A 27009-nucleotide genomic window follows, 5' to 3' on the forward strand; every position below is an offset into this window, starting at 1 on the left:
ATATATATATATATATATATATATATATATATATATATATATATATATATATATATATATTTATATATATATATATATATATATATATATATATATATATATATATATATATATATATATATATATATATAATATATAGCATAAGGTGTGTATAATGTGTTTTTAGCCAGAGTAGTTACAAGCAAAATTTTCTTAACCCTTTAACTGGGATCAGTGGGGAACCTTGCAACTGTGGTATTTTTTGTATAATACTGTATTATTACTGTTATATTTAGGAGAAGCAAGAAACCCATAAGAATCATACACCACCTGTAGGAATGGCAGGAAATTAGGTTTGATCAAGGATTAGGGTGTGCAGATCCAATTCCTTACATAAATAGCCCTTCAATGACACCAAGGAACCTTCTTTGAGGGGAATATTACTGTAGAACATGCAAAATATATAGAAAATATAATAAAAATTGTGATGAAGAAACTTATGGGTTTTAAGCCTAGTGATTTAAAGGCACTATCTTATGTTAACACCCAAAAAGTTGTATACAAATAATTTTTTCCTCAGGTATCTAATTACACTATAACTGCTTTCTTAGCATTTTAAATATTTCATTGTTTAATCTTTTCAAGAAGGCTACCATGATGCTGGCAAAAGGCTGTTCAAAAGAGATGGAGCTATTCTTCCATATTTGGATTAAACTGAATTACATCATCCACTTCACCCCTTTTACCTAAATGCTATATAACCCTTGCAGGTTTAGTGCTTCCTCATGAACATAATAATAATTCAGTGTTTGGAATTCCCTGAGGCAAGGTAATAATTAAAAAGAGTCACTTTGCAGTAATAATTCAACAAACAGTTGTGAAACAAACCACATGGGCAACATTTTTTTACCAATGAAATGTTATCAAGTTTTTCATGTAAAGGTATTCTGTGCCCATTAGTACAATACTGGGAGTGATTTGGCATGTTTATTTTACACCCGTTTTTCTTTACTATCACTGTCAGACCATAAAAATTTTATACTAATCAGTCTTTGATGTCTGGAACACTTACTTACAACTGACACCAATGTTCTCCCCACATAAAATACAATGCTCATGCCAAATATTCTCCCTGGATGGGCACAAAACACATTTAGTTTACTAAATATAAAATTGGTGCATAAGACCAAACATGTCTGCCTGAAACAAATTGTCACATATTAAATTTGAACTTGCTAGAATTTGTGTACACTGTTTAAACATCACTTTCCATTCCCCAGGCAATAGCACACATATTTTGTGCCCAATTAAAGGGTTAATCTTTTTTTTTTGCTTTTAACCCTGATAGATATATTAAGAATAAACATAGTATTCTATACAATTTTTTAGATTTTCACCAAAACTCACTTAGCAAACCTAACATTGCTAAACTTTACATAACCTAATACAGTATAGCTTAATACTGTGTAACATGGGTAAGACCATCCTATCAGTTATTTATCATCAATATAATATATATTAATTTCATGATATGCAGACATTTTTGCAGATTTATAGAAAAATGAATACTGTATATACTCGGCTTGTCTGGCAAAATGATCTTGCTAAATAAGCCAAATCAGCCAGTTCTGGCTAGAAAAAACACACACTATGATTTTTTCCTTGTAATATCTTAACCCTGTAGCTGTCAGGGGAGGAAAGGTACTTGTATATACATATAAAAGTTTAAAATCATTAAAGCATGTAACTCCTCTAGACCAGCTCACAGGTCAAACTGAAAAACTGAACATCTAATAAGTTTAAAAGAATTGTGGGAGCCTTAGGTTTTGGCAACATGATGCCATTTACATCTGCACAGCCAAGAGTAAGTTGAGTCACAGGCAGATGAAGCTTTGATCAGTGAAATAAAAATTATAAAATTCTGAAGAAAAAGAAATTCAAACTTTCATTAATACAATTGGGATTTGAATTGTATTGAACTATTTGAACTGGACAATTTGAAGATCAATCAGTTCAACACAGGATGTATGATAATGGAACCGTTTCAAACTTTTTGAAAATTATACTCCATTTTTTGTTTAAGCTTTTAACAGTTTGGTAAGTTTAAAATGACTTTTGAATATTAGGCTGCAATGTCTGTATAAATAACGACTAAAACAATTGACTTAAGAGTGTGCCAGTATACTTTGTAATGTACAAACACTGGTACCTTTAGTGTACTTAAAACTTGGTTTTCTTTACCAATAAATTCTGCTCAAAGTTTCATAATTGGTTGACTTAGTGCTACCTCTGCTAAAGCAGCCAGACCCATACTTGTCAGGACACTCTGCTCAACAACACTCGTATCTGCAAAGGTAAACAAATTGCTAAAGCATAAGTCAAATATTAATCTGACATTTTAAACAATGACACTAAAACATCTTAGTTTTTGTGGAAGAAAGTTATGCAAAATTATAAATATCAACATCACTTTCTACAATGTCAGAAATGCTACATTCTACAATATGCTGCACAATTACTATTGCCATTTTAAGTTAACTGTAGTTTTCTAATATCAGAGATCCTCATGTTTTAATCACTGCTATAAATTTCACATTTTTCCCAAAATCCTAATATGGTGGAACCTCTGCTTACGAGTTTAATCCGTTCCGTGACCTAGCTCGTAAGCCGATCTGTTCATATGCCGAGTCAATTTTCCTCATTTAATTTAACTGAAATGCCATTCATCTGTACCAGTGGAATTCTTGGTCTCAGGAGGCAGGGCAAAATACTTCAACATAACACTTATTAATCTATCACACTTCATCTAATATGACACAATAAACAATATAAATAACATAGAAACTTGATATATACTCTAGAATGAATAAAATATGTCATTATTTGACAAGTGGTGGCGGCCATTCCCGCTCCCGCTCTGAAAACATCTTCCCATGCTTCCCTTCTGAGGTGTTATTATAAGAGAAAACGAAGTGATTGTGAGGCTAACTGCACTAGGTCATTAGTTTCATAAGGGAAACACTGAAATAAGAAATATTGTATAAAAACATAATAAAACACAAGAGAGAATGTAAAGAAATAAAATGGTTTACGTACAGCATTTACCTTGGAAAAGAGATGCTGGTGAAGGCTGACGGTGGAAAAGACAGGCAAAATGGCATATGCTGTCAGTGACCCTATAAACCCCAAGAACAACAACAACAACAACATTGAAGGAGTTCATTTTGTTTTGTCCTTTTTCTATCACTTAATCACTTAACTTACTTGCTACACTCTTAATACTACCTACACCTTATCATTGAACTTAACTGTTACAATTTTTTTTTTCACTTCACTTTTCACTGATTTTTGGCTTTTTCTCCATGCTTTTCACACTTTCATCTGCAGCATTTCAATAAAAACCTGTCCAAGGAGGTTTGTTTCATCCTCCCTTTCAGAATGTTTCAGAAACGAGTTAGGCAAGTGTCATTACATAGCTCCAATGCACAACCAGTTGCAACTTTCTCTGGGTGTTTCCTTTCAATAAAGTCTGAAAGTTTCCCAGATTCCCAACATTTCCTTTATCTCATTTGTAGAGATAACCTCTTCGACATCTGGCGCCTCTGCAGTACGAATGTCCTGCAAAACCTCCTGATGTTGCTGCATATGTAGTTCATCTAACTCCTTCGTCGTCAGCTCCTCGGAGTGCTCCTCGATGAGCCTGTTCACATCATCTTCATTCACCTCCCATGCCCATGGACTTTTCGAGGGACAGTCTCCTCCACCACATTCGCTTTGGGTTCGAATTCTTCGAAGTCCCTTTTGGACACAACCTCAAGCCACAGCTTCTTCCACGCAGAGGTCAGGGTCATCCTTGTAACACCCTGCCAGGCCATATTTATAATTCTGAGGCATATCACAATATTACAGTGGTCCTTCCAGAACTCTCAAAGGGTCAAGTTTGTGCTCTCTGTCACATCAAAGCAGCAGCAGAACAGGTGCTTGGTGAAGAGCTTCTTGAAATTAAGAATCACCTGCTGGTCCATGGGCTGCAGGATAGGGGTCGTGTTGGGTGGAAGCTATAGAACCTTTATAAACTTAAACTCTTCGAGGATGTCATCTTCAAGGTTCAGTGAGTGAGCAGGTGCATTGTCCAGGATGAGAAGGGCTTGCAAGGGCAGGTTATTTTCCTGGAGATACATCTTAATGGCAGGACCAAAGACCAGGTTTACCCACTCCACAAAGAACTGCCTGGTGACCCATGCCTTCGGGTTTGCCCTCCACATAACCTCCAGTTTTTCTTTTAGAATCTTATGTGACTTAAAGGCTCTGGGGTTTTCCAAATGATATACAAGCAGCGGCTTGATCCTGCAGTCACCACTCTCATTGGTGCACAGTGCAAGGGTTAACCTGCCCTACTTGGGTTTGTGGCCTTGCATCTTCTTCTCTGCATTTATGTAAGTCCTCCTTGGCATCTCCTTCCAGAAGAGCCCTGTCTTGTCACAGTTGAAGACTTGCTGAGGGATGTATCCTTCAGCAGTTATCATTTCTGCAAAAGTTTTGAGAAAATCCTCAGCTGCCTTCACATCAGAGCTCGCTTGCTCCCTCACCATGCCTGATGACAAAGTGAATACCAGTCCTTTTAAACTTTTCGAACCAGCCCAGACTGACTTTAAATGACTTTTCCAATGCCTCATCCATTTAAGTGCCTGGGGTCTTCTGCAGCAAATCAGCATAAATGCCTCATGCCTTCTCACAGATGATACCCTCAGTCACGGTATCTCCTGCAAGCTGCATCTCCATCACCCACATCAACAGCAGCTTCTCCATCTTTTCTTGGACAGAGGTCCGCTGCTTAGAAATTACTGTAACGCCCTTTGGTAGCGATATGGCCTTTACAGACTCCTTCTGCTTTGGTATTCTACATATTGTAGAAGTGCTACACTGGTACTCCCTGGCCAAGTCCACAACCCGCACATCTCACTTGTGTTTATCGATGATTTCATGCTTTACTTCCATGGACATCATCCTCTTTTTCTTCTCAGCACTGTCCTTTGCACTTATTTTCTTAGGACCCATGTGTAGAAAAAAAGAAAATTGGCAAAGTAACTGCACAAAATGCAAGCAAACACGAGAGAAATGCTTCCACAGCGAGGTGAACAGTGCACTGAGTTGGCAACGTTCTGAAGCTCCTTGTTATTATTATTATTATTATTATTATTATTAATTAAGGGAACTGGAGCACTGATCCAATTCCTTAGATCAAGAGCCCCTCACCAGTGTTAAGGTTCCTTGACGTTGGTAAGGGGCTCTTGATCTAGGGAATTGGATCTGAACCCCAGTTCCCTAAATCAATAATAAGAATAATTATAATAATAATAATAATAACAATAATGAGCGACTTTCAGAACACCGCCACTGGGTGGCGCAGCAAACGCCACAAGAGCAGCCGAGTTGTGCATATGTTTATAACACTGTGGAAGCATTTCTCGTGTTATTATTGCCTTTCTTTAAGAAAAATTAAGAGCAAAAGAGTGCTTAGAAGAAAAAGAGGATGATGTCCATGGAATTACAGCAAGAAATCACAGATAAACAAGTGAAATGTGCAGGTTGTTTGCAAGGCAGTACGAGCTAGTAGTAAGTAGCCTATCTTCCACCCTCCACCTCTGCCAGTGTACGTACACTTTGGTTTTATAAAACCAGTTTATTTCTTTACATTCTCTATTATGTTTTTATACAATATTTCTTATTTATAAATACATGGTTTTAGTGTTTTCCTTATAAAACTTGTGATCTAGTGTAGTTAGCCTCACAAATACTCTGTTTTCTCTTATAATAAGAACATGGGAAGATATAGTCAGCACGAGTGGGGCTGGTTGCCGCTGCCACCACTAGTCATATAATGACATATTTTATTCATTCTAGGGTATATATCATGTTTCTATGTTATTTATATTGCTTATTATGTCATATTACATGAATTGTGATAAATAAATAAACCATAGAGTTGATATTAATGTCATACTGAAGTATTTTGTTCTGCCTCCTGAGAGCAGGAATTCTGCTGAAACACATTAAATGAGGAAAATTGATTTGATATACAGTGGTCCCTCGTTTTTCGTAATTAATCCGTTCCTGGAGCCATTACTATAAACGAAATTTACGATTTGCGAATCAATTTTCCCCATAAGAAATAATGTAAATACAATTAATCCGTTCCTGACACCCAGAAGTATTAAAACAAAAAATTTTTTTACATGAAATATACATATAGTACATAAACAATACAATGGGAAATGATGAATGAAACATTAACAGCATAACACTTACCTTTATTGGAGATTCTTCTTAGTGTATGGAAGACTGGAGGAGGAGAGAGATTGGATTGCTTACAGTTTGGAAGGGGAATCCCCTTCCAGCAACACCTCAGGTACTAATTGCTTCTCTTCTCTGTTTCTTAATGCCACTAGGACCACCTTGAGAGTCACTCTAGTCCTGTCTCGCAAAGTAACTGTGGAGAGAGCTCTGTTTCTGGCGTCTCTTTAACACTTCCCGAAAATGGCCCAAGACTTTGTCACTGTACATATTTCTAACCTTCTTTACCACAGGCTTGGCACTAGGAGCTTTCTTTGGAGCCATGGTAGCTTATTTAGTAATTGCAAGCACTAAAATGAGTGGAATATTATGAAATATTTCGTAGGAGCACTTGAGGGGACCTTCACTCACTGGTAAACAATGCCAGACTGGCTGGGTAGGGAGGCCGCCCCGGCTCACACCGTGTGTACGCGTCCCGGATGAACTACTATTCGTGAGTCAACCTATGAAAAGCGAGTCCGTGTTTATACGAAAATACCCCTATGATTGGTGAAATTTACGATTGCTGAGAACTACGAAAAGCGAGGGACCACTGTACAAGCAAACTGAGTTATAAGCTAGGTCACAGAATGGATTAAACTCTGAAGTCGAGGTTCCACTGTACTTGGTAAATAATGTAATTAATTCTAAAAGTGTGTGTAAAGGTAGAAAGTTGAAAGTGAACGGAGATAAGAATAAGGTGATGATTAATTTATACATAATTATAATTATGGAGGAGTGCTAAACCCCTAAGATTATACAGCACATGAGGGGGGGATGGAAGGTATTCAGGCACAATTCAGGGAACAGGAGTACAGATCCAATTCCCAAGAACAAGAGCCCCTCACCAGTGTCAAGGAACCTCCCTTGAGGGGAGTAAGGTAATGAGGGTATCAAACAATTTAGATAAAGAAAAATTGGATATCACAATGGAGGGAGAGAGTATGGAAAAAGTGAATGATTTCAGATATTCGGAAGTCGACTTGTCAGCAAACAGGTTTATGAAGGATGAGGTTAACCATAAAAAAAAAAGGCAAGTGGTATCTGTGGAGTCAAAAAGCATCATCCACAGAGGAAAAGAAGGGAATGTACAAGAGTATAGTGGTACCAATGCTCTCGTATTGGTGTGAAGCATGGGTTGTAAATGATGCAGGGAGGAGCAGGTTGGAGGCAGTGGAGAAGTTGTGTCTAAGGGAAATGTGTGGTGTAAATATTATGCAGACAATTCGAAGTGTGGAAATTAGGAGGTGTGGAGTTACTACAAGCATTAGTCATAGAGCTGAAGAGGTGTTGTTGAGGTGGTTTGGTCATTTGGAGAGAATGGAACAAAGTAGAATGACTTGGAGAGCACAGAAGTCTGTACGAGAAGGAAGGCGGGGTAGGGATCCTCCTTGAAAAGGTTGGAGGGAGGGGGTAAAGGAAATTTTGTGGGCAAGGGGCTTGGACTTCCAGCAAGTGTATGTGAGCATGTTAGATAGGAGTAAATGGAGATGAATGGTTTTTGGGACCTAACGAGCTTTTGGAGTGTGAGTAGGGTAATATTTTGTGGCAGGATTCTGGGAAACCAGTTAGCCAGATTTGAGTCCTGGAAATGTGAAGCACAATGCATATCATTTAAAGGAGGGGTTTGGGATATTGGCAGTTTGGAGGGACATCTAAACTGTTGCATCTAAGCGCCTCTGCAAAGACAGTGATTATGTATGAGTGATGGTGAAAGTGTTGAATAATGATGAAAGTTTTTTCTCTCTTTTTGGATTTTTCTTTCTTTTTGGGTCACCCTGCCATGGTGGAAAACAGCCAATGTGTTAAAAAATCTAAAAGTGAAGTGTTTCTTTTTAAAATATCACTGTAGCTGAACAAAGTAATGCTCATTTTATAGAGGTCATTTACATGCAGTATTTGAAGTTTAGGATCGTTTCATGGTGAGTGCCATGGTTTCAAATCTGCAGTAGGATATTGTGGCTGTGTAATGTCTAATGCAGTGGAACCTCAGTTTTCGTCTCTAATTCATTCCAGAGTGTCTGACAAAAACCGAATTCGACAAAAACTTAAATAATATTTCCCATAAGAAATAATGTAAATCCAATTAATCCATTCCAGACATCCAAAAATATTAACAAAAAACATATTTTACAGAGAATAACTATAGTTTTACATACAGAAAACAATGAGAAATAAATATAAAGCATTATTGAAATGGATAAATGAACACTTAAATCACTTTTACCTTTACAGAAGACTTATTGGCATATAGAAGATGGTGAGGAGGGGAGAGGGAGGAGAGGTTATCTCTACCAGCATCAGTACCACCCTCTACCACCATCACTACCACCCTCTACCACCATTACTACCACCCTCTATCACCATCACAACCACTACCACCATCACTACTACCTTCTACCACCACCACTACCGCCCTCTACCACCACTGAATTCTATCGTGTTTCTTGCCTTCTTTATCAAAGGGCTGGCACTCGGAACTTTCTTAGGCCCCATGGTGGCTTATTTACCAGTTGCACTCAATAAACAAGCACAAAAAACATGGATTATTATGAATTATTATTTAATAAATGTATGGAAGAGGGTAAGGTACCTAGGGATTGGCAGAGAGCATGCATAGTTCCTTTGTATAAAGGCAAAGGGGACAAAAGAGAGTGCAAAAATTATAGGGGGATAAGTTCGTTGAGTGTACCTGGTAAAGTGTATGGTAGGGTTATTATTGAAAGAATTAAGAGTAAGAGGGAGAACAGGATAGCAGATGAACAAGGAGGCTTTAGGAAAGGTAGAGGGTGTGTGGACCAGGTGTTTACAGTGAAACACATAAGTGAACAGTATTTAGATAAGGCTAAAGAGAGGTCTTTGTGGCATTTATGGATTTGGAAAAGGCGTATGACAGGGTGGATAGGGGGGCAATGTGGCAGATGTTGCAGGTGTATGGTGTAGGAGGTAGGTTACTGAAAGCAGTGAAGAGTTTTTACGAGGATAGTGAGGCTCAAGTTAGAGTATGTAGGAAAGAGGGAAATTATTTCCCAGTAAAAGTAGGCCTTAGACAAGGATGTGTGATGTCACCGTGGTTGTTTAATATATTTATAGATGGGGTTGTAAGAGAAGTAAATGCGAGGGTCTTGGCAAGAGGCGTGGAGTTAAAAGATAAAGAATCACACAAAGTGGGAGTTGTCACAGTTGCTCTTTGCTGATGACACTGTGCTCTTTGGAGATTCTGAAGAGAAGTTGCAGAGATTGGTGGATGAATTTGGTAGGGTATGCAAAAGAAGAAAATTAAAAGTGAATACAGGAAAGAGTAAGGTTATGAGGATAACAAAAAGATTAGGTGATGAAAGATTGGATATCAGATTGGGGGGAAAGGGTATGGAGGAAGTGAATGTATTCAGATATTTGGGAGTGGACGTGTCAGCGGATGGGTCTATGAAAGATGAGGTAAATCATAGAATTGATGAGGGGAAAAGGGTGAGTGGTGCACTTAGGAGTCTGTGGAGACAAAGAACTGTGTCCTTGGAGGCAAAGAGGGGAATGTATGAGAGTATAGTCTTACCAACGCTCTTATATGGGTGTGAAGCATGGGTGATGAATGTTGCAGCGAGGAGAAGGCTGGAGGCAGTGGAGATGTCATGTCTGAGGGCAATGTGTGGTGTGAATATAATGCAGAGAATTCGTAGTTTGGAAGTTAGGAGGAGGTGCGGGATTACCAAAACTGTTGTCCAGAGGGCTGAGGAAGGGTTGTTGAGGTGGTTCGGACATGTAGAGAGAATGGAGCGAAACAGAATGACTTCAAGAGTGTATCAGTCTGTAGTGGAAGGAAGGCGGGGTAGGGGTCGGCCTAGGAAAGGTTGGAGGGAGGGGGGTAAAGGAGGTTTTGTGTGCGAGGGGCTTGGACTTCCAGCAGGCATGCGCGAGCGTGTTTGATAGGAGTGAATGGAGACAAATGGTTTTTAATACTTGACGTGCTGTTGGAGTGTGAGCAAAGTAACATTTATGAAGGGGTTCAGGGAAACCAGCAGGCCGGACTTGAGTCCTGGAGATGGGACGTACAGTGCCTGCACTCTGAAGGAGGGGTGTTAATGTTGCAGTTTAAAAACTGTAGTATATAGCACCCTTCTGGCAAGACAGTGATGGAGTGAATGATGGTGAAAGTTTTTCTTTTTCAAGCCACCCTGCCTTGGTGGGAATCGGCCAGTGTGATAATAATAAAAAAAAAAAATATGAAATGTTTTGTACGAATGCGCAGGGTAATGTTCACTCGACGAGAAACAAAGCCAGACTGACTCAGAATGCATGCGTGGGATGCTTTGTGTGAGTGCTGGGAGACGGACACATTCAGTACAGCAGACGAAAACCGAGGTGATAAACGAAAACTGGGACAATATTTTGATGAAAAAAGTAGCTGAAAACCGAATTCAACAAAAACCAGGGCAAACGAAAACCGAAGTTCCACTGTACTAGAAATTCATTTAACATTCAAAATGAACACAATTTCTATGTATGGCAATAAGAATACAAAAAAGTTGCAACTGGAAATTACTTATAACATTCATACAATGGCCTAACTTTCGTGTACTCATTCTGTAAAAGTATATTTATTAATTCATTTAGAATAATATTTAGGCATTAAATTTGATGTGAAGATGAAAACTGCAGAATAAACTTTTTATCTGACAATGTTTGGTTCTGTGTAAGCTTTATAAAGTCACACAGAGATTACACTTAACACACAAACATACTCCTGGAAGGCAAGAAGGAAGTAGACAAGGTGCTCATCAAGACGTGGTTGCTTGTTGATGGTGGTCACCCATGCCAGAACTGTTGAAGTGTGAATTTCATAAGTCAGGTCTCTGAGTCAACAGAGCAAGAAGAGAAGCAATGTAGGTTGAGTGGTCAGTGCTAGGTTTAGAATGTCACCTAAACACAGGTCAGGGGTTAGTAACTGTCTACATAACATGAGGTATGCTAGTTTTGGTTCAGCTAAAAGAACCTTGATTTTGGCCATTAGCATTGCATAATAAGTATCACCACTTTCAAATATCTTATACATGTAGTCCTATTCCTTTTTTTAATGGTTATGGAATCTTGCCATGCCATAAGTTGTAAATGTCTCAGCAGAGTACACAAGCATCCATGATTCAAATTTTGCAAGCATAACACAAAATGTTACATTATACTATTATTATTACTTTCATGGGGAAGTGCTAACCCCCACAGGGGCCATGCAGTGCCTGGGAAAATGGAAGACATTCAGATTCAATTTAACCCTTTCAGGGTCCCCAGGCCCTCTCCGAGACTTGTTCTCAGGGTCCAAAAATTTAAAAAAAAAAATTATTCTTTCTTGTGAAAAGATAGAATCTTTTCCCGATCATAATGACACCAAAAGTAAGAAATTTGATGGAAAACTTACAGAATTATGCTCTCACGAAGTTAGCGGTCTCGACGATGTTTATGCATCTGCGATTTTGCCCTATTTTCGGCCAATTCCAGTGTACTAGTCAACAAAAATCATAACTATTTCGCTAGAACTCCATTTTTTCTATCGAATGAGTACAAGAAACCACCCATTTACCGATTTCAACTATCCAATAAAGTGGTCAGAATTTAGCAATTTTGCCAATTTCCGAACTGGGTCCAGAATAAACAAGAAAGACATTCCTGGCACTAAACTAACAAGTTCTCTGTTCGTTAGTCACATCCCCAGGCCCCTCTTACATTTCTTTGGCTTTCGACTTTGAATTTTTATTCTTACAAAAAATAGAAGATTTACTGTTATGCAGACTACTGCATTAGTGTAGAAATGGTGTAAATAATATCAGTGCACTTGTGAAAGAATATTAGACTCACCAGTTGATGTGTATTGGACGCTTGGCATTTGTTTACTCATGAACGTTGGTAAAAATCTAACATTTCCGCTACTATGAGCTCAATTTCGAGGTACTTTTCATTGTAAAACCAGTCAGGATCATCTCAATTTCTGTAATATGTCTTCCATTATATAAAATGAGACCAGGAAAACTAGAATACAACAATAAATACCATACAAAAATACAGTGCAAAGTCGCTGTTTTAATCCAAAAACACAGTTTTTTTTTCTCATTACACACTCTGTGCTGCAGGATTTTTTTTATACTGTGCACACTGACCACATAGACCCATTCTTTCATATGTAGGCCTACCAGCTTTCTCTCACTAGATCTGAGGGTGCTAGAATTTAGGCATACTAGTACATCAAAAACCCTGGGGCATAAGCCGTACTAGTACGGCCAAAACCCTGAAAGGGTTAAGGAACTGGAGCACAGGCCCAATTCCTTAAATCAAGAATCCCTCACCAGCATCAAGGAGCCTCCCTTGAGGAAAATCTCACTCGGACAATATCACAATGGCCACCACTAATAATGTAGTAGTAATCATCCCGACCCCCACAGCATACAACCATATAAAGCAGGAACACCTCAATTCCTACAACACACAAGCCGATCACATAACCAGTTAGAAAAGCACACCAAACAATTTCTAACATATGAATACTATATACACAGTCTGAACATGGTACAAAACTTCATCTTATCCCTCCCAATCCCAGACCAGCCAACATATGTAATTGCTGTTGGGATTTATATTTCACGCTTAAGTCACTAGGCCAAGTGTTGCCATCTGCCGTGCACAAAGGCCTACTTTGAGTTCTCTCCACAACACCTTGCTTTTGTCTCACTCACATACCAGACAAGGTACCAGCAAGACCTGCTTCTCACTCCCATCAGGTCGTAGGCTGGGCATGGGCCCAACAGAACATACTGCCTGTACCTATTACCCAATAAAGCTAAGGCTTGCCTCCAAAGAAGTATCATTTACTGCCACCAGAGAAAATACAATGACATACAGCAGAGCCCCGCTTTACGGCGCTTTGCCTTACAGCGTTCCGCTAATACGGTGATTTCAAATTATGACCAAAACTCACTATATGGAAACCTGTCTTTCTAATATGGCTCGCCCTACCTGATTTGTTTACATTCTCCATGAGCACATCTCTCTATTATGTCTCGAAACTTTCCAAAATTTCAGATGTTTGAAAGTTATTGCATATTTTATATGTATGTACTCTGATAATAATACTTATGCATGCCTGTACCTACACTGTACACACTGTTCTGGCATGCAGGTACACATTAAAATCACTAAGAGTGTCCCTCTATTCTTAACTCCATAGTAATACTAATAGTACGTAATAATAATCACTCTTGGGCACATTAAATGTCTTATTTTACATTAATATAGACATTTTCATTAATCCACCTATGATATTTTCTTCAAAATTATATAAGAAACATGTTACATAACATATAAACATGCTATTTTTATATGTTATGGAGGTGTGGTAGCCAGGCAGAGGGAAAACATTACATTTTCTCTGGTTCAGCACCAGAGAAAAGGTGTATGAATCTGCGGTTGGCCCAGTCACTCCCCTTTTGTTTACAATTCTCGGCATGAATTATTAATTACTTCTCCCTTTGTTTATGATGACATCTAAAGGTAGTTGTTAGAAACTCAGTGAACAACGTATGTTGATGGTAATAATATGGCTCTGGGCTACATTAAATACCCTGTAGCTATGTAAGTAAGTGTAGCCCAGGTGAGCTACACCTACAAGCTACCTACACTGACTTCGTACAAATAAATACTACTCACGTCTCATCCTACATTAACCCTTTCAGGGTCCAAGGCCCAAATCTGGAGTCACGCACCAGTGTCCAAGAATTTTCAAAAAAAAAATTTGTTATTTTTTCTTATGAAATCATAGAGAATCTTTTTGTGAAGGTAATAAAACAAAAAGTACGAAATTTGGTGGAAAATTGACGAAATTATGCTCTCGCGAATTTTGATGTGTCAGCGATATTTACGAATCGGCGATTTTGCCAACTTTGACTCCCATTTTAGGCCAATTACATTATTCCAATCAACCAAATTCTTAGCTATTTCACTAGTATTACTTCTATTCTATCGATTGAGCACAAGAAATCGCCAAGTCAAGTGTTTCAACTACAAAATAAAGTGATCGGAAATTGTTAATTTGGCCAATTTAACACAAAGTTTAAAATATTCCAATTTCAAAATAGGGTCCAGAATGAACAATGTAGGCATTCCTGGCACTAAACTAACATTTCCTCTGTTCATTAGTTATGTTTTGAGGCTTTACAAATAAATTCCATTTTGATTTTTTATTCACATAATGAATTTTTATTCACACCAAAAAATAGAAGATTTACTGTTATGCAATACTGTAATAATTGTATAAATATCATCACCATATTTGTGAATGTATATTAGACCCACCAGCTGACGTGTATTAGACGTGTGAGGTCGTTTGTTTACTCTTGAATATCGGCAAAAATTTAACATTTCTGCTACTTTGAGCTCAGTTTCAAGCCATTTCCAGTGCTAAAACCAATCAAAATCATCTCTATTTCTGTAATATGTCTTCCATTCTATCAAATGAGACCAAGAAATCGCAAATACAACTAAAAAAAAACATACGAAAAAACACTGCAAAGTTGCTGTTTTAATCGAAAAATCATGATTTCATTTTTTTTCTCTCATTATACACAGTGTGCTGCAGGATCTGTTTTATGTGGTGCACACATACCACATAGATGTATTCTCTCATATCTAGGCCCAAATGTACCACTCACAGTTTATCAGAGTGAGCTGAGCTCATGGCGTAGATCTACGGTTTGGACCCTGAACGTAAAGCCGTAGATCTACGGGACGGACCCTGAAAGGGTTAAGACTACACACATTTCAAGGTAAATAATGACTGTACTGTATGTGCATTTTATCTCTCTGGGATGCTTTAAATATCATACATTAAGTTTGGGAGGGGGAGCCAGGGCTACCCACACCTGACTTCCTACAAATAAGTACTACTCACCTCTTGCCCTACATTAACCCTTTGAGGGATGAGAGGCTCTCTCCCAAACTCATTCTCAGGGTTGAAAAAAACAAAACAAAAAAAAAAAAAATCTTGTGAAATGATAGAGAATCTTTTTTCGATCATAATGACACCAAAAGTATGAAATTTGATGGAAAACTTATGGAATTATGCTCTCACGAAGTTAGCAATCTCAAAGTGGGTGATTTCGCCCACTTTGAGCCTTATTTTCAGCCAATTCCAATGTTGCAGTTACCGATTTCAACTACCCAATAAAGCGGTCAGAAATTGGCAATTTCACACAAATTTCAAAAGACGCCAATTTCGAAATAGGGTCCAGAATAAACAAGACAGACATTCATGGCACTAAAATAACATTTTATCTGTTCATTAGTCAGGTCTCTAGGCCCCTCTTACATTACTTTTGCTTTCCATTTTGAATTTTCATTCTCACAGAAAACAGAAGGTTTTCTCTTATGTATACTACTACATCATTGTAAAAACTGTATAAATTATATCAGCACACTTGTGAAAGAATATTAGACTCACCAGTTGACATGTATTGGACGAGTGGCTTGATTTGTTTACTCTTGAACATCAGCAAAAATTTATCGTTTCCGCTACTTTGAGCTCAATTTTAAGGTACTTGTCATCGTGAAACCAATCAAAATCATCTCTAATTCTGTAATATATCTTCCATTGCATCAAATGAGACCAAGGAAACGAGAATACAACCATAGATACCATACGAATATACACTAGAAATTTGCTGTTTTAACCCTTACAGGGTTTCCGACGTACTAGAACGGCTTACGCACCAGGGTTATTGACGTACTAGTATGCCTAAATTCTAGTGCCTTCAAATCTAGTGAGAAAGCTGGTAGGCCTACATATGAAAGAATGGGTCTATGTGGTCAGTGTGCACAGTATAAAAAAATCCTGCAGCACACAGTGCGTAATGAGAAAAAAAAAACTTTGACATTTTTTGGGGTTTAAAACAGCGACTTTGCACTGTATTTTTGTATGGTATTTATCGTTGTATTCTAGTTTTCCTGGTCTCATTTTATAGAATGCAAAACATATTACAGAAATTGAGATGATTTTGATAGGTTTCACAATGAAAAGTACCTCGAAATTGAGGTTAAAGTAGAAGAAACGTTCGATTTTTGCCAAAGTTCCAAAGTAAACAAATCATGTCAAGCGTCCAATACACGTCAACCGGTGAGTCTAATATTCTTTCACAAGTGCGTTGATATTATTTATACCATTTTGACACTAATGCAGTAGTCTGCATAACAGTAAATCTTCTATTTTTTGTGAGAATAAAAATTCAAAGTGGAAAGCCAAAGAAATGTAAGAAGGGCCTGGGGAAGTGACTAATGAAGAAAGGAAATGTTATTTTAGTGCCAGGAATGTCTTGTTTATTCTGGACCCTATTTGGAAATTGGCATCTTTTGAAATTTGTGTGAAATTGGCAAAATTGCAAATTTCTGACCACTTTATTGGATAGTTGAAATCGGTAAATGGGTGGTTTCTTGTACTCATTCGATAGAAAAAATGGAGTTCTAGTGAAATAGTTATGATTTTTGTCGACTAGTACATTGGAATTGGCCGAAAATAGGGCTCAAAGTGGGCGAAATCGCCAATGCATAAGCATCATCAAGAGTGTTCGCATCGCTATTGGGCCGTGCGGACGTGCTGCGCAGTAGCTCCTGATTGAGTTGGCTTTTGCGCAGTGTTGACGTGTACTTAGCTCTGTGAAGACCTGTTTGCGCGCTCTCTACGAATTGAAGCAAGATGCCCTCCATCGAGCAACTTTACCAACAGCTTAAGGAAGAATTGAGGATAGCGAAGTTGGAGATTCGGCGACTGACCGAGGAAAACAAGAAGATTCGTAGTAGTCCTCCTGTTTTGAGTCCTCAGGTCAAGAAGGGAAACTGGTCAGTGGCTAGACAGCAGGGAACGAAGTTGACGATCAAGAAGATGAATGGAAAGATAGAAACGATGAAGAAGAAAGAGACTGCCGTGGAAACTGTTGTGGAAACATCTAATACATTCTCAGTGCTACCCGACGAATGTGAGTCGACTACTGGGAACATCACGACGAACGACACCAAGGAAGGTAAGAATATTGTTGTTGTTGGGGATAGCCAAGTTAGGTATATGGATAGGGCGTTCTGCTTGAAGGACAGGAGTAGGAGACAGAGAGTTTGCTTTCCTGGGGCTGGGATGGAGGATATTGTTAGCCGTCTGGATGACATCATGAGAGGTAATGGGAGCAATCCTATTATCTGTCTCAGTGCTGGAGGCAACGATGTTGGCAGACGTAGGAGTGAAGACCTGATTAGCAGGTATAGGTCAGCAATAGAAATAATTAGGAGTAAGGGTGGGAACCCTGTCATATGTGGTATTTTGCCAAGGAGAGGAGTTGGAAATGAATGGTTGTCCAGGGCAATTGGTGTCAATTGCTGGCTGGACAAATACTGTAAGGAAAATGCGGCAACATTCATTGACAACTGGGACCTCTTCTATGGCAGAAATGACATGTATGCCAGGGATGGGGTTCACTTATCTAGGTCTGGGGTGGTAGCACTGGCAACTGCAGTGGAGGGAGCAGTTAGGACTTTAAACTAGGAATAGTAGTGGTATGGGTTTTGGCAGGAAAACAGTGAAGTCCCAGTGTAGTAATATTACGAGTTCTAGGGGAACTAGTAATAAGCAGAACGAGGTAGATATTGAAAAGCCAGGGACTTTGGGTGATAAGGACAGTAATAGGTTTAGTAGAAAAACAGAAATGAGCAGGAAGGGTAAAGAGAAAGGAGAGTCTTTCAATGTTTATTATGCTAATTGCCGTAGTGCTAGGAATAAGATGGACGAGTTGAGATTAGTTGCTAGTGCAGGTAACATTGATGTATTTGCCTTAACTGAGACGTGGTTTAATTCAAAAAGTCGGGACATGCCTGCGGAATGTCATATTCAGGGTTTTAAATTGTTCCAAGTAGATAGAAGTATCGGGAAGGGGGGTGGGGTGGCATTGTATGTCCGAGATCGCTTGAACTGTTGCATAAAAACGGGTATTAAGTCTGAAGTAACACATACAGAGTCTGTTTGGATAGAATTTTCAGAGGGGCATGAAAAACTGATTTTAGGAGTGATATACCGTCCCCCAAACTTAGATAGGGACCAAGGGAGGCTACTATGGGAGGAAATTGTTAAGGCCACAAGGCACGATAATGTAGTAATTCTAGGAGACTTTAACTTTAGTCATATTGATTGGAATTTCTTGACTGGGAATTTAGAATCATACGACTTCTTAGAAGTAGTTCAGGATTGTTTTTTGAAGCAGTTTGTGACAGAACCTACAAGGGGAAATAACCTGCTTGACTTAGTTATGGCAAACAATGAATCCCTTGTTAATAATTCAGAAATTTCAGAGGAACTGGGTGCTAGCGACCACAAATCAATTACATTTAGCATTGAATGGAAGTACGATAGTAGCGATAACTCAGTAACAGTCCCAGATTTTCGCTTAGCAGATTACGATGGGCTTAGAGAACACTTATCATCTGTTGACTGGGGTAACGAAGTGAGATATCAATATGACAGTTTTCTGAACACTATACATGCTGCTCAAAGAACGTTTATCCCATATAAAGAAATTAGATCAAATAGAAATGACCCAAAATGGATGAATAATAGGCTCAAATATCTACTAGGGCATAAGAAAGGAATTTATAGGCGTATCAAAAGAGGTGAGGGTCATCTTATGAATCAGTATATTGACATTAAGAGGGACATTAAAAAGGGGATAAGAAAAGCTAAAAGGGACTATGAAATTAAAGTTGCTAGGGATTCTAAAACTAACCCAAAAAGTTTTTTCCAGGTCTATAGAACAAAAGTTAGAGATAAGATAGGTCCCCTTAAAAATAACTATGGGCACCTTACTGACAAAGAGAATGAAATGTGCTCGATTTTTAATAATTATTTTCTCTCAGTTTTTACACAGGAAGACACTAACAATATTCCAGTAATTAATTTTTATAGTGGGCTAGAAGAAGATAAATTATGTAACATCACAGTCACTAGTGAAATGGTTGTGAAGCAGATAGACAGACTGAAGCAAAATAAGTCGCCGGGTCCTGATGAGGTTTTTTCAAGGGTTCTTAAGGAATGCAAAATGGAACTCTGTGAACCATTAACTAATATTTTTAATTTATCTCTTCAAACAGGTGTAGTGTCTGATATGTGGAAGATGGCTAATGTAATTCCTATTTTTAAAACAGGGGACAAGTCGTTACCGTCAAATTACCGCCCATTAAGCCTGACCTCAATTGTAGGCAAATTACTAGAGTCAATTATAGCTGAGATTATAAGAAGCCATCTCTATAAGCATAGCTTGATTAATGATACTCAGCATGGATTCACAAGAGGCCGGTCTTGTCTAACTAATTTATTAACTTTCTTCAGTAAAGCTTTTGAGGCTGTTGACCACGATAAAGAATTTGATATTATTTACTTAGATTTTAGTAAGGCTTTTGATAGAGTTCTGCACCATAGACTGTTAAAGAAAGTGGCAGCTCATGGCATTGGGGGAAAAGTGCTCTCATGGATCGAGTCATGGCTCACTGACAGGAAGCAGAGAGTGTCCATAAATGGGGTTAAATCCGAGTGGGGATCTGTAACAAGTGGCGTTCCACAGGGATCAGTCTTGGGCCCGTTGTTGTTTATAATATATATCAATGATCTTGATGAGGGAATTACTAGTGATATGAGCAAATTCGCCGATGATACAAAGATAGGTAGGATAATTGATTCAAACGTAGATGTTATGGAACTTCAGGAGGATTTAAACAAACTCTATTCTTGGTCAGAAAAGTGGCAGATGCAGTTCAATGTAGATAAATGCAAGGTTCTGAAGCTTGGGAGTGCCCATAACCCTAGTACTTATAAGTTAAATGATGCAGAACTTAGCCATACAGATTGCGAAAAGGACTTGGGGGTTATGGTGAGCAGCAACCTTAAACCAAGACAGCAATGCCTAAGCGTACGTAATAAGGCAAATAGATTACTGGGATTTATATCAAGAAGTGTAAGCAACAGAAGTCCAGAGGTCATACTGCAGCTTTATACATCATTAGTAAGGTCTCACCTAGATTATGCAGCTCAGTTCTGGTCTCCATATTACAGAATGGACATAAATTCGTTAGAAAACATTCAGCGTAGGATGACTAAATTAATACATAGCATTAGGAATCTTCCTTATGAAGAAAGATTGAAGACTCTTAAGTTACATTCACTTGTTAGACGAAGAATGAGGGGAGACCTGATCGAAGTGTATAAGTGGAAGATAGGTATTAATAAAGGGGATATTAATAAGGTCTTGAGGATGTCTCTCCAAGAGAGAACCCGCAGTAATGGATTTAAATTAGATAAGTTTAGATTTAGAAAGGACATAGGAAAGTATTGGTTTGGAAATTGGGTAGTTGATGAGTGGAACAGTCTACCTAGTTGGGTTATTGAGGCTGGGACTTTGGGTAGTTTCAAATTTAGGTTGGATAAGTACATGAGTGGGAGGAGTTGGATTTGAGTGGGACTTTCACATCAGAGCTTATTTCTTGGGTGGCATTGAAAATTGGGTTGGGCAAATGTTTTGTTAGTGGGATGAATTGTAAAGGACCTGCCTAGTATGGGCCAACAGGCCTCCTGCAGTGTTCCTCCTTTCTTATGTTATGTTCTTATGTTCACTAACTTCGCGAGAGCATAATTCTGTAAATTTTCCATCAAATTTCACACTTTTGGTGTCATTATGATTGGGAAAAGATTCTCTATCTTTTCATAAGAATTTGTTTTTTTTTCTGAAAAATTTTCAACTCTGAGAACAAGTTTAGGAGAGGGCCTCTTGACCCTGAAAGGGTTAAACCAAAAACACAGTCGAAGTTTTTTTTTTTCTCATTATGTACAGCATGCTTCAGGATTTTTTATATACTGCACACACTGACCACACAGACCCATTCTTTCATATGCAGGCCTGCCAGCTTTCTTCCACCAGATTTGAAGGCGCTAGAATTTAGGCGTACAAGTACGTGACCGACCCTGGCTGCAATGACATACTTGAATGTGACCAACTCTCAAAGGGTTAAGACTACAAATATTTTCAGGTAAGTAATGAATGTACTCTATGTATTTTACTTATTATTGTGTTTTTTAATGCCTAGTTCTATTCATAACTTAATATAAGTTAGTGTAAATTTGTTGTCTGGCATTTATTTACATTTATAAGTGGAAAAAATGGCATTCTGCTTTCCAGCAATGTCCACTTTCTGGCAATAGCCTGGAACCTAACCTGCTGTATAAGTGGGGCCCTATTGTACATATATGGACTACTAAAAACCAATAATAGTCACAAGCAAACATAACCATGAAATCCTTAACATTTGGTATTAGCAGTGCTCCACAGGTTAGCAGATCTTCTCACCAAACCATTAGCAGCACTCATTTCTGCCATTCACATTACCTTCCTAAAAGGACTGAAAGCATCAACACGAATAACAAAATTAAACAGCCTTGACATCATATCATTCTTCACTAGATTACACATCGATCCATAGCACTGCTATGGAAAATGAGACTGGACAGAACTATCACTACTCTGTCTATCTTTTACAGACCTAATGAAGTTTGTACAGTATTAACTTCAATTACATTTGTCTTAATAAAGCATTTTATAGAAGTTAATTTGGGACAGATATAAGATTAGCTGTAAATGCTATCCTATCTATCCTCTACATGAAATACGCACCAATGCATGTTCCGAGTTTACCTCCAAACTAACCAAAGAGTGACTGTATATATTTCTTTTCCCTTCATAACAGAAAGATTAAAGTCTTTATAAACTTCTTCAGAGCCTACAGAATCTGAAACCCCAAATTTCTGGAAGAATAATGCCATGTTATTAGTGACATCTTCACCACCCTACATTTCTTTCATTCTTTATCCAGGATAGTAGACTACAAGACCTGAAAATATTTTCCACGCCCAAAAGAGATAAAGATCATGACAGATGTCTCATTCATCCCACAATAAACATTGCTAATATAGTCACACAAGCATTTCGTAAGTCATACGAGGTATCGCCAGCATTGAGAACAACAGTTATAACAACATTAATGCTGATATCTACACCATTTCCTGAAATGGGTGTGATAAATAATACAGAGACTACACACAATTTAAATACAAGACTATATGAACATCAATATGCCTGTAAAACTCACAACACCAATAATAGATGTTTTCCACAGAGACAAATATTCACACCTAATGGCATGGCAAGGTGACATACTCATTAAGGAAAGGGATAGGACTAGAAGAAAATATTTAGAAGCAGCAGCAGCAATTAGTATCACAATACCAGTGAACAAAAACAAATGTGCATTTAGCTTAACCCTTTAGCACACATTTACCAGTCTGTGATTAGGTGACATTTCAAATCTAGCAGTGACCTATAGACCTGCTCCTCTAGCGGCATCCTTCAACCCTGGACAGTGACTTTATAATTTCCACACCTGATTGATTCCAGTTCTGACTACAACCATCCATAAGAAACTCTATCACCTCTAAAGGGACATCACCTATTTCTGCTTCACCATTACAGCAAGGTACACACACATACATGTTAACTAACTTCTGTATGGCTTTATAAAACAATATAAAGAGCAAAACATTATACCAGCTAATATGCCAGTCTATCCAATAAATTTAACAAATGCTAGACTTGATATTCTCTGTAATAAAGAACAATACACAACTTACCCCCAACTGGCTAGAAATTTTCTGGACAACAAGAGGTAGCTCAAAAGTATCCAAAAATATTATATTAAATGTTGGCAATTCAACAACAAAAATCCACTATTGTAAAGAGGACAGTACATTAACTAACCTCTTCTGAGAGGACCATGAACAGGATCGTGTCTTGTTATAGTCTGTTTGCGGGCCTTCCTCTTCTGTGAACCAATAAGAGGTCCACCATCAGAGCTTGCTACCAATCCTTCTCCAGGAGATAAAGAGCCTCCACTAACAAGAATTGGACCCTGAGAAGGGCTGTGTTGTTGTGTGTTGATAGAGGAGGATGAAGACGAAGAAGGCGTTGGGGAAACAGCAGGCTCTCCATCAGACAGGCTTCCTCCGGCACTTATGCTGCTGCTGCTGCTGCTGCTGCTACTACTACTATGACTACTACTGACACCCCCTACTGTTGCAACTCTGCTCGCCACAACAGTGGTCGACGTAGGTGGTGGGGCGTCAGAGGTGGAGTCTGCCTGAGCAGAAACCCGACTACTACTGGTGACTACTCCTACTGTGGGTTCTGAAAAAATTGCACAAATTTCATTAGCCCAAGTCTGAAATACAGGAGGGCCCCACTTCACAGCGCTTAACTTTAGTGTGTTTCACTAATACAGTGTTTTTTTTTCAATTATACCCATTCTTCATTTATTGAAGCTACCTACAATAAATATATTCACCACTCATTATAAGCAAATTACAAAAATATTTTAAGGCAAGTAATGTGTGTACTGTATATGTATTTTTTAGGCCTAGCTATATTGCTCATTTAATATATGATAGTGTAAACATTTTATCAGTCTTCTATATGCATTTGAAAGTGAAAAAGGCTTTGTTTCACTTAACAGCAATTTTTTTCTTTACAGCAGTAGCCAGAACCTAATCTGCTGTATAGCTGGGACCCCCCCTGTAATTATTTCATACCATGCTTAGTATTAAAAAAATAATATCAGCTATGTTCTACTGAGACACAATGAAGCAAAGGTAGACACATTCACTGTCATTCATTCAAAAGCTGTTTTGCCAGAAATGCACAAGAGTGTAAAGCACCCTTCTGGCAAGACAGTGATGGAGTGAATGATGGTGAAAGTTTTTCTTTTTCGGGCCACCCTGCCTTGGTGGGAATCGGTCAGTGTGTTGCTAACAATAATAATAATAATAATAATAATAATAATAATAATAATAATAATAATAATAATAATAATAATAATAATAATAATCATAGTTCAAATAAAACTGAACTACAACATCCCCAGTCATCTTTCAGGGAGCATGTATTGTACTTCACACTTTCAGAACTCAAATTTGGTTAACTAAATTCCCATACTAATAACAGACATTCTTCTTCTTTTAACGTACCAGCTGTATCCCACTGAGGTGGGGTGGCCCAAAAGGAAAAACGGAAGTTTCTCCTTTTACATTTAGTAATATATACAGGAAAAGGGGTTACTAGCCCCTTGCTCCCAGCATTTAAGTCGCCTCTTACAACACGCATGGCTTACGGAGGAAGAATTCTGTTCCACTTCCCCATGGAGATAAGAGGAAATAAACAAGAACAAGACCTAGAAAGAAAATAGCAGAAAACCCAGAGGGGAGTGTATATATATGCTTGTATATGTATGTGTAGTGTGACCTAAGTGTAAGTAGAAGTAGCAAGACATACCTGAAATCCTGCATGTTTATGAGACAGAAAAAAGGACACCAGCAATCCTACCATCATGTAAAACAATTACAGGCTTTCGTTTTACACTCACTTGGCAGGACGGTAGTACCTCCCTGGGCAGTTGCTGTCTACCAACCTACTACCTACATAATAACATACATATTTCCCAATATTTCTTACAATCTTTGTCCCCCTTTTACCCCTATAAAAACAAGGAACCTTCCTTTTTCATATTCTTTTTTTTTAACACCTAGGCCATCTCCCACCAACACAAGGTAACCAGAAAAATGAAGAAACAAAAGTTGTTGTTCTTTTTACATTTAGTAATACAGGAGGAGTTACTAACCACTTGCTCCCAGAAATTTAGTCGCCTCTTACGACATGCATGACTTATGGAGGAAGGATTCTTCTCCACTTCCCCACCGAGTTTTTCAAAAATATATTAATATACCAATAATTAAAAAACTAAATCCCCTCCTGCTTTCAGCATCTTGGTCCTAATCCATCCATCATTGCTGCTTTACCACCATTCAGCCTGCTTCACTCACTTCCTCTACACGTGACTCATATTCTCTATCTTACATTTACTTAACAAAAATACAAGCACTTACAGATGCTTCCAAAATAATAAATAATAAAAGGAAGTGGAATGATTAGAAACTCACGTGTGGCTGGCAGCGTTTGCAAAGAGTTGGAATTAGTGGCATGTGTTGAAGAGGCTGAAGATGTACGCTTCCTCTCTTTCTTACGACGAGTGAATTCATCTAAACTTAGTGAAGGAAGCGCCTCAATCCTGGCCTCTAGATTAAAGTCACTGTTGGTAAAAGCAAATTATAATCTGTGGTAATATCAGAGTAGAATATTAAGATAACCTATAAAATCACAAGTAGAAAAGCAAACGAGACAAAAATTATTTTGTTTTAATTAATTTATAACTAATTCTTAATTTATATTAAAATTGTCATCTGATATACTCAATTGCCCTTACTCTGGGTGAAGTCGACGCAATTGCCGCCGACCCTTTCTTCCTCCATCCTCTTGTCTCCGACCTCCTGATTCCCTGTGCACGACAAAGACCAGCATTAAAATCGTAAGCGTACATTAATTTGTATATTGCATAAATAATCAGTGTAAGTATACCAGTGTGGCAGATGAGAGGATGGAAGTTGTGAAATCTGAAGAGCACTTTGACCTAGAAGATTACTCAGTGTCCCTTGCAATAAAAAGAAACTACATAAGGGTTAAAAATAAATAAGGAATAAAAATGAAAAGTACCAGCATCACCAATGATGATGATGCTTTACAGTAATTTACCCTTTGACTGTCGCGGCCGTATATATACGTCTTACGAGGTACCGTGTTTGACGTAAATATACTCATAAATTCTAGAGGCTTCAAATCAAGCAGGAGAAAGCTGGTAGGCCCACATGTGAGAGAATGGGTCTGTGGGGTCAGTGTGCACCATATAAAAAAAATCCTGGAGCACGCAGTGCATAACGAGAAAAAAAAACTCCGACCGTTTTTTTTAATTAAAATGCCGACTTTGTGGTCTATTTTTGTATAGTATTTATGGTTGTATTCTCATTTTCTTGGTCTCATTTGATAGAAAGGAAAACATATTATAGAAATAGAGGTGATTTTGATTGATTTTACTATAAAAAGAACCTAGAAATGGAACTCAAAGTAGGCGAAATGTTTGATTTTTGCCAATGTTCAAAAGTAAACAAATGATGCCATTGTCCAATAAATGTCCAACTAGCCATTCTAATATGCAGTCATGAATGGGTTGATGTTATTTATACAAATATTACAGTATTGCAGTAGTCTGCATAATAGTAAGTCTTCTATTTTTTGTTTGAATAAAAATTCAAAATAGAAAGCAAGAGTAATATCAGAGGGGCCTGGAGACATGACTGATGAGCAAAGAAAATGTTATTTTAGGGCCAGGAATGTCTGCATTGTTCATTCTGGACCTTATTTTGAAATTGTCATATTTTTTAGTTTTCGTGAAATTGGCCAAATTGCAAATTTCTGACCACATTATTAGGTAGTTGAAATCGGTAAATGGGCAGTTTCTTGTACTCAATCGATAGAAAAAATGGAGTTCTAAAGAAATAGCTATGACTTTGGGTGACTGGAACAATGGAATTAGCTGAAAATAGGGCTCAAAGTGGGCGAAATCGTCAATTTGTAAACAGCGCCGGGTCGCTAACTTCGCGAGAGCATAATTCCGTCAGTTTTCCATCAAATTTCGTTTTTTTGG

General features: G+C 38.1%; 1 protein-coding gene across 1 annotated transcript in view; it reads right to left on the minus strand.

The window, feature by feature from the left end:
• Window positions 1-1245: 1245 nt before the first annotated feature.
• bbx (bobby sox) overlaps window positions 1246-27009 on the minus strand; it is a 264193-nt gene continuing 238429 nt past the window's right edge. The window contains exons 9-12 of the mRNA XM_070100451.1: window positions 25735-25806; window positions 25412-25560; window positions 23181-23606; window positions 1246-2325 (exon numbers count right to left, since the gene is read on the minus strand). Of these exons, the coding sequence (XP_069956552.1) occupies window positions 2234-2325; window positions 23181-23606; window positions 25412-25560; window positions 25735-25806 (739 nt within the window). The 3' untranslated portion in view covers window positions 1246-2233. The remainder of the gene's footprint in view (window positions 2326-23180; window positions 23607-25411; window positions 25561-25734; window positions 25807-27009) is intronic.

Source organism: Cherax quadricarinatus, chromosome 72, assembly GCF_038502225.1.
Source record: "Cherax quadricarinatus isolate ZL_2023a chromosome 72, ASM3850222v1, whole genome shotgun sequence".
NCBI classification, from domain to species: Eukaryota; Metazoa; Arthropoda; class Malacostraca; order Decapoda; family Parastacidae; genus Cherax; species Cherax quadricarinatus.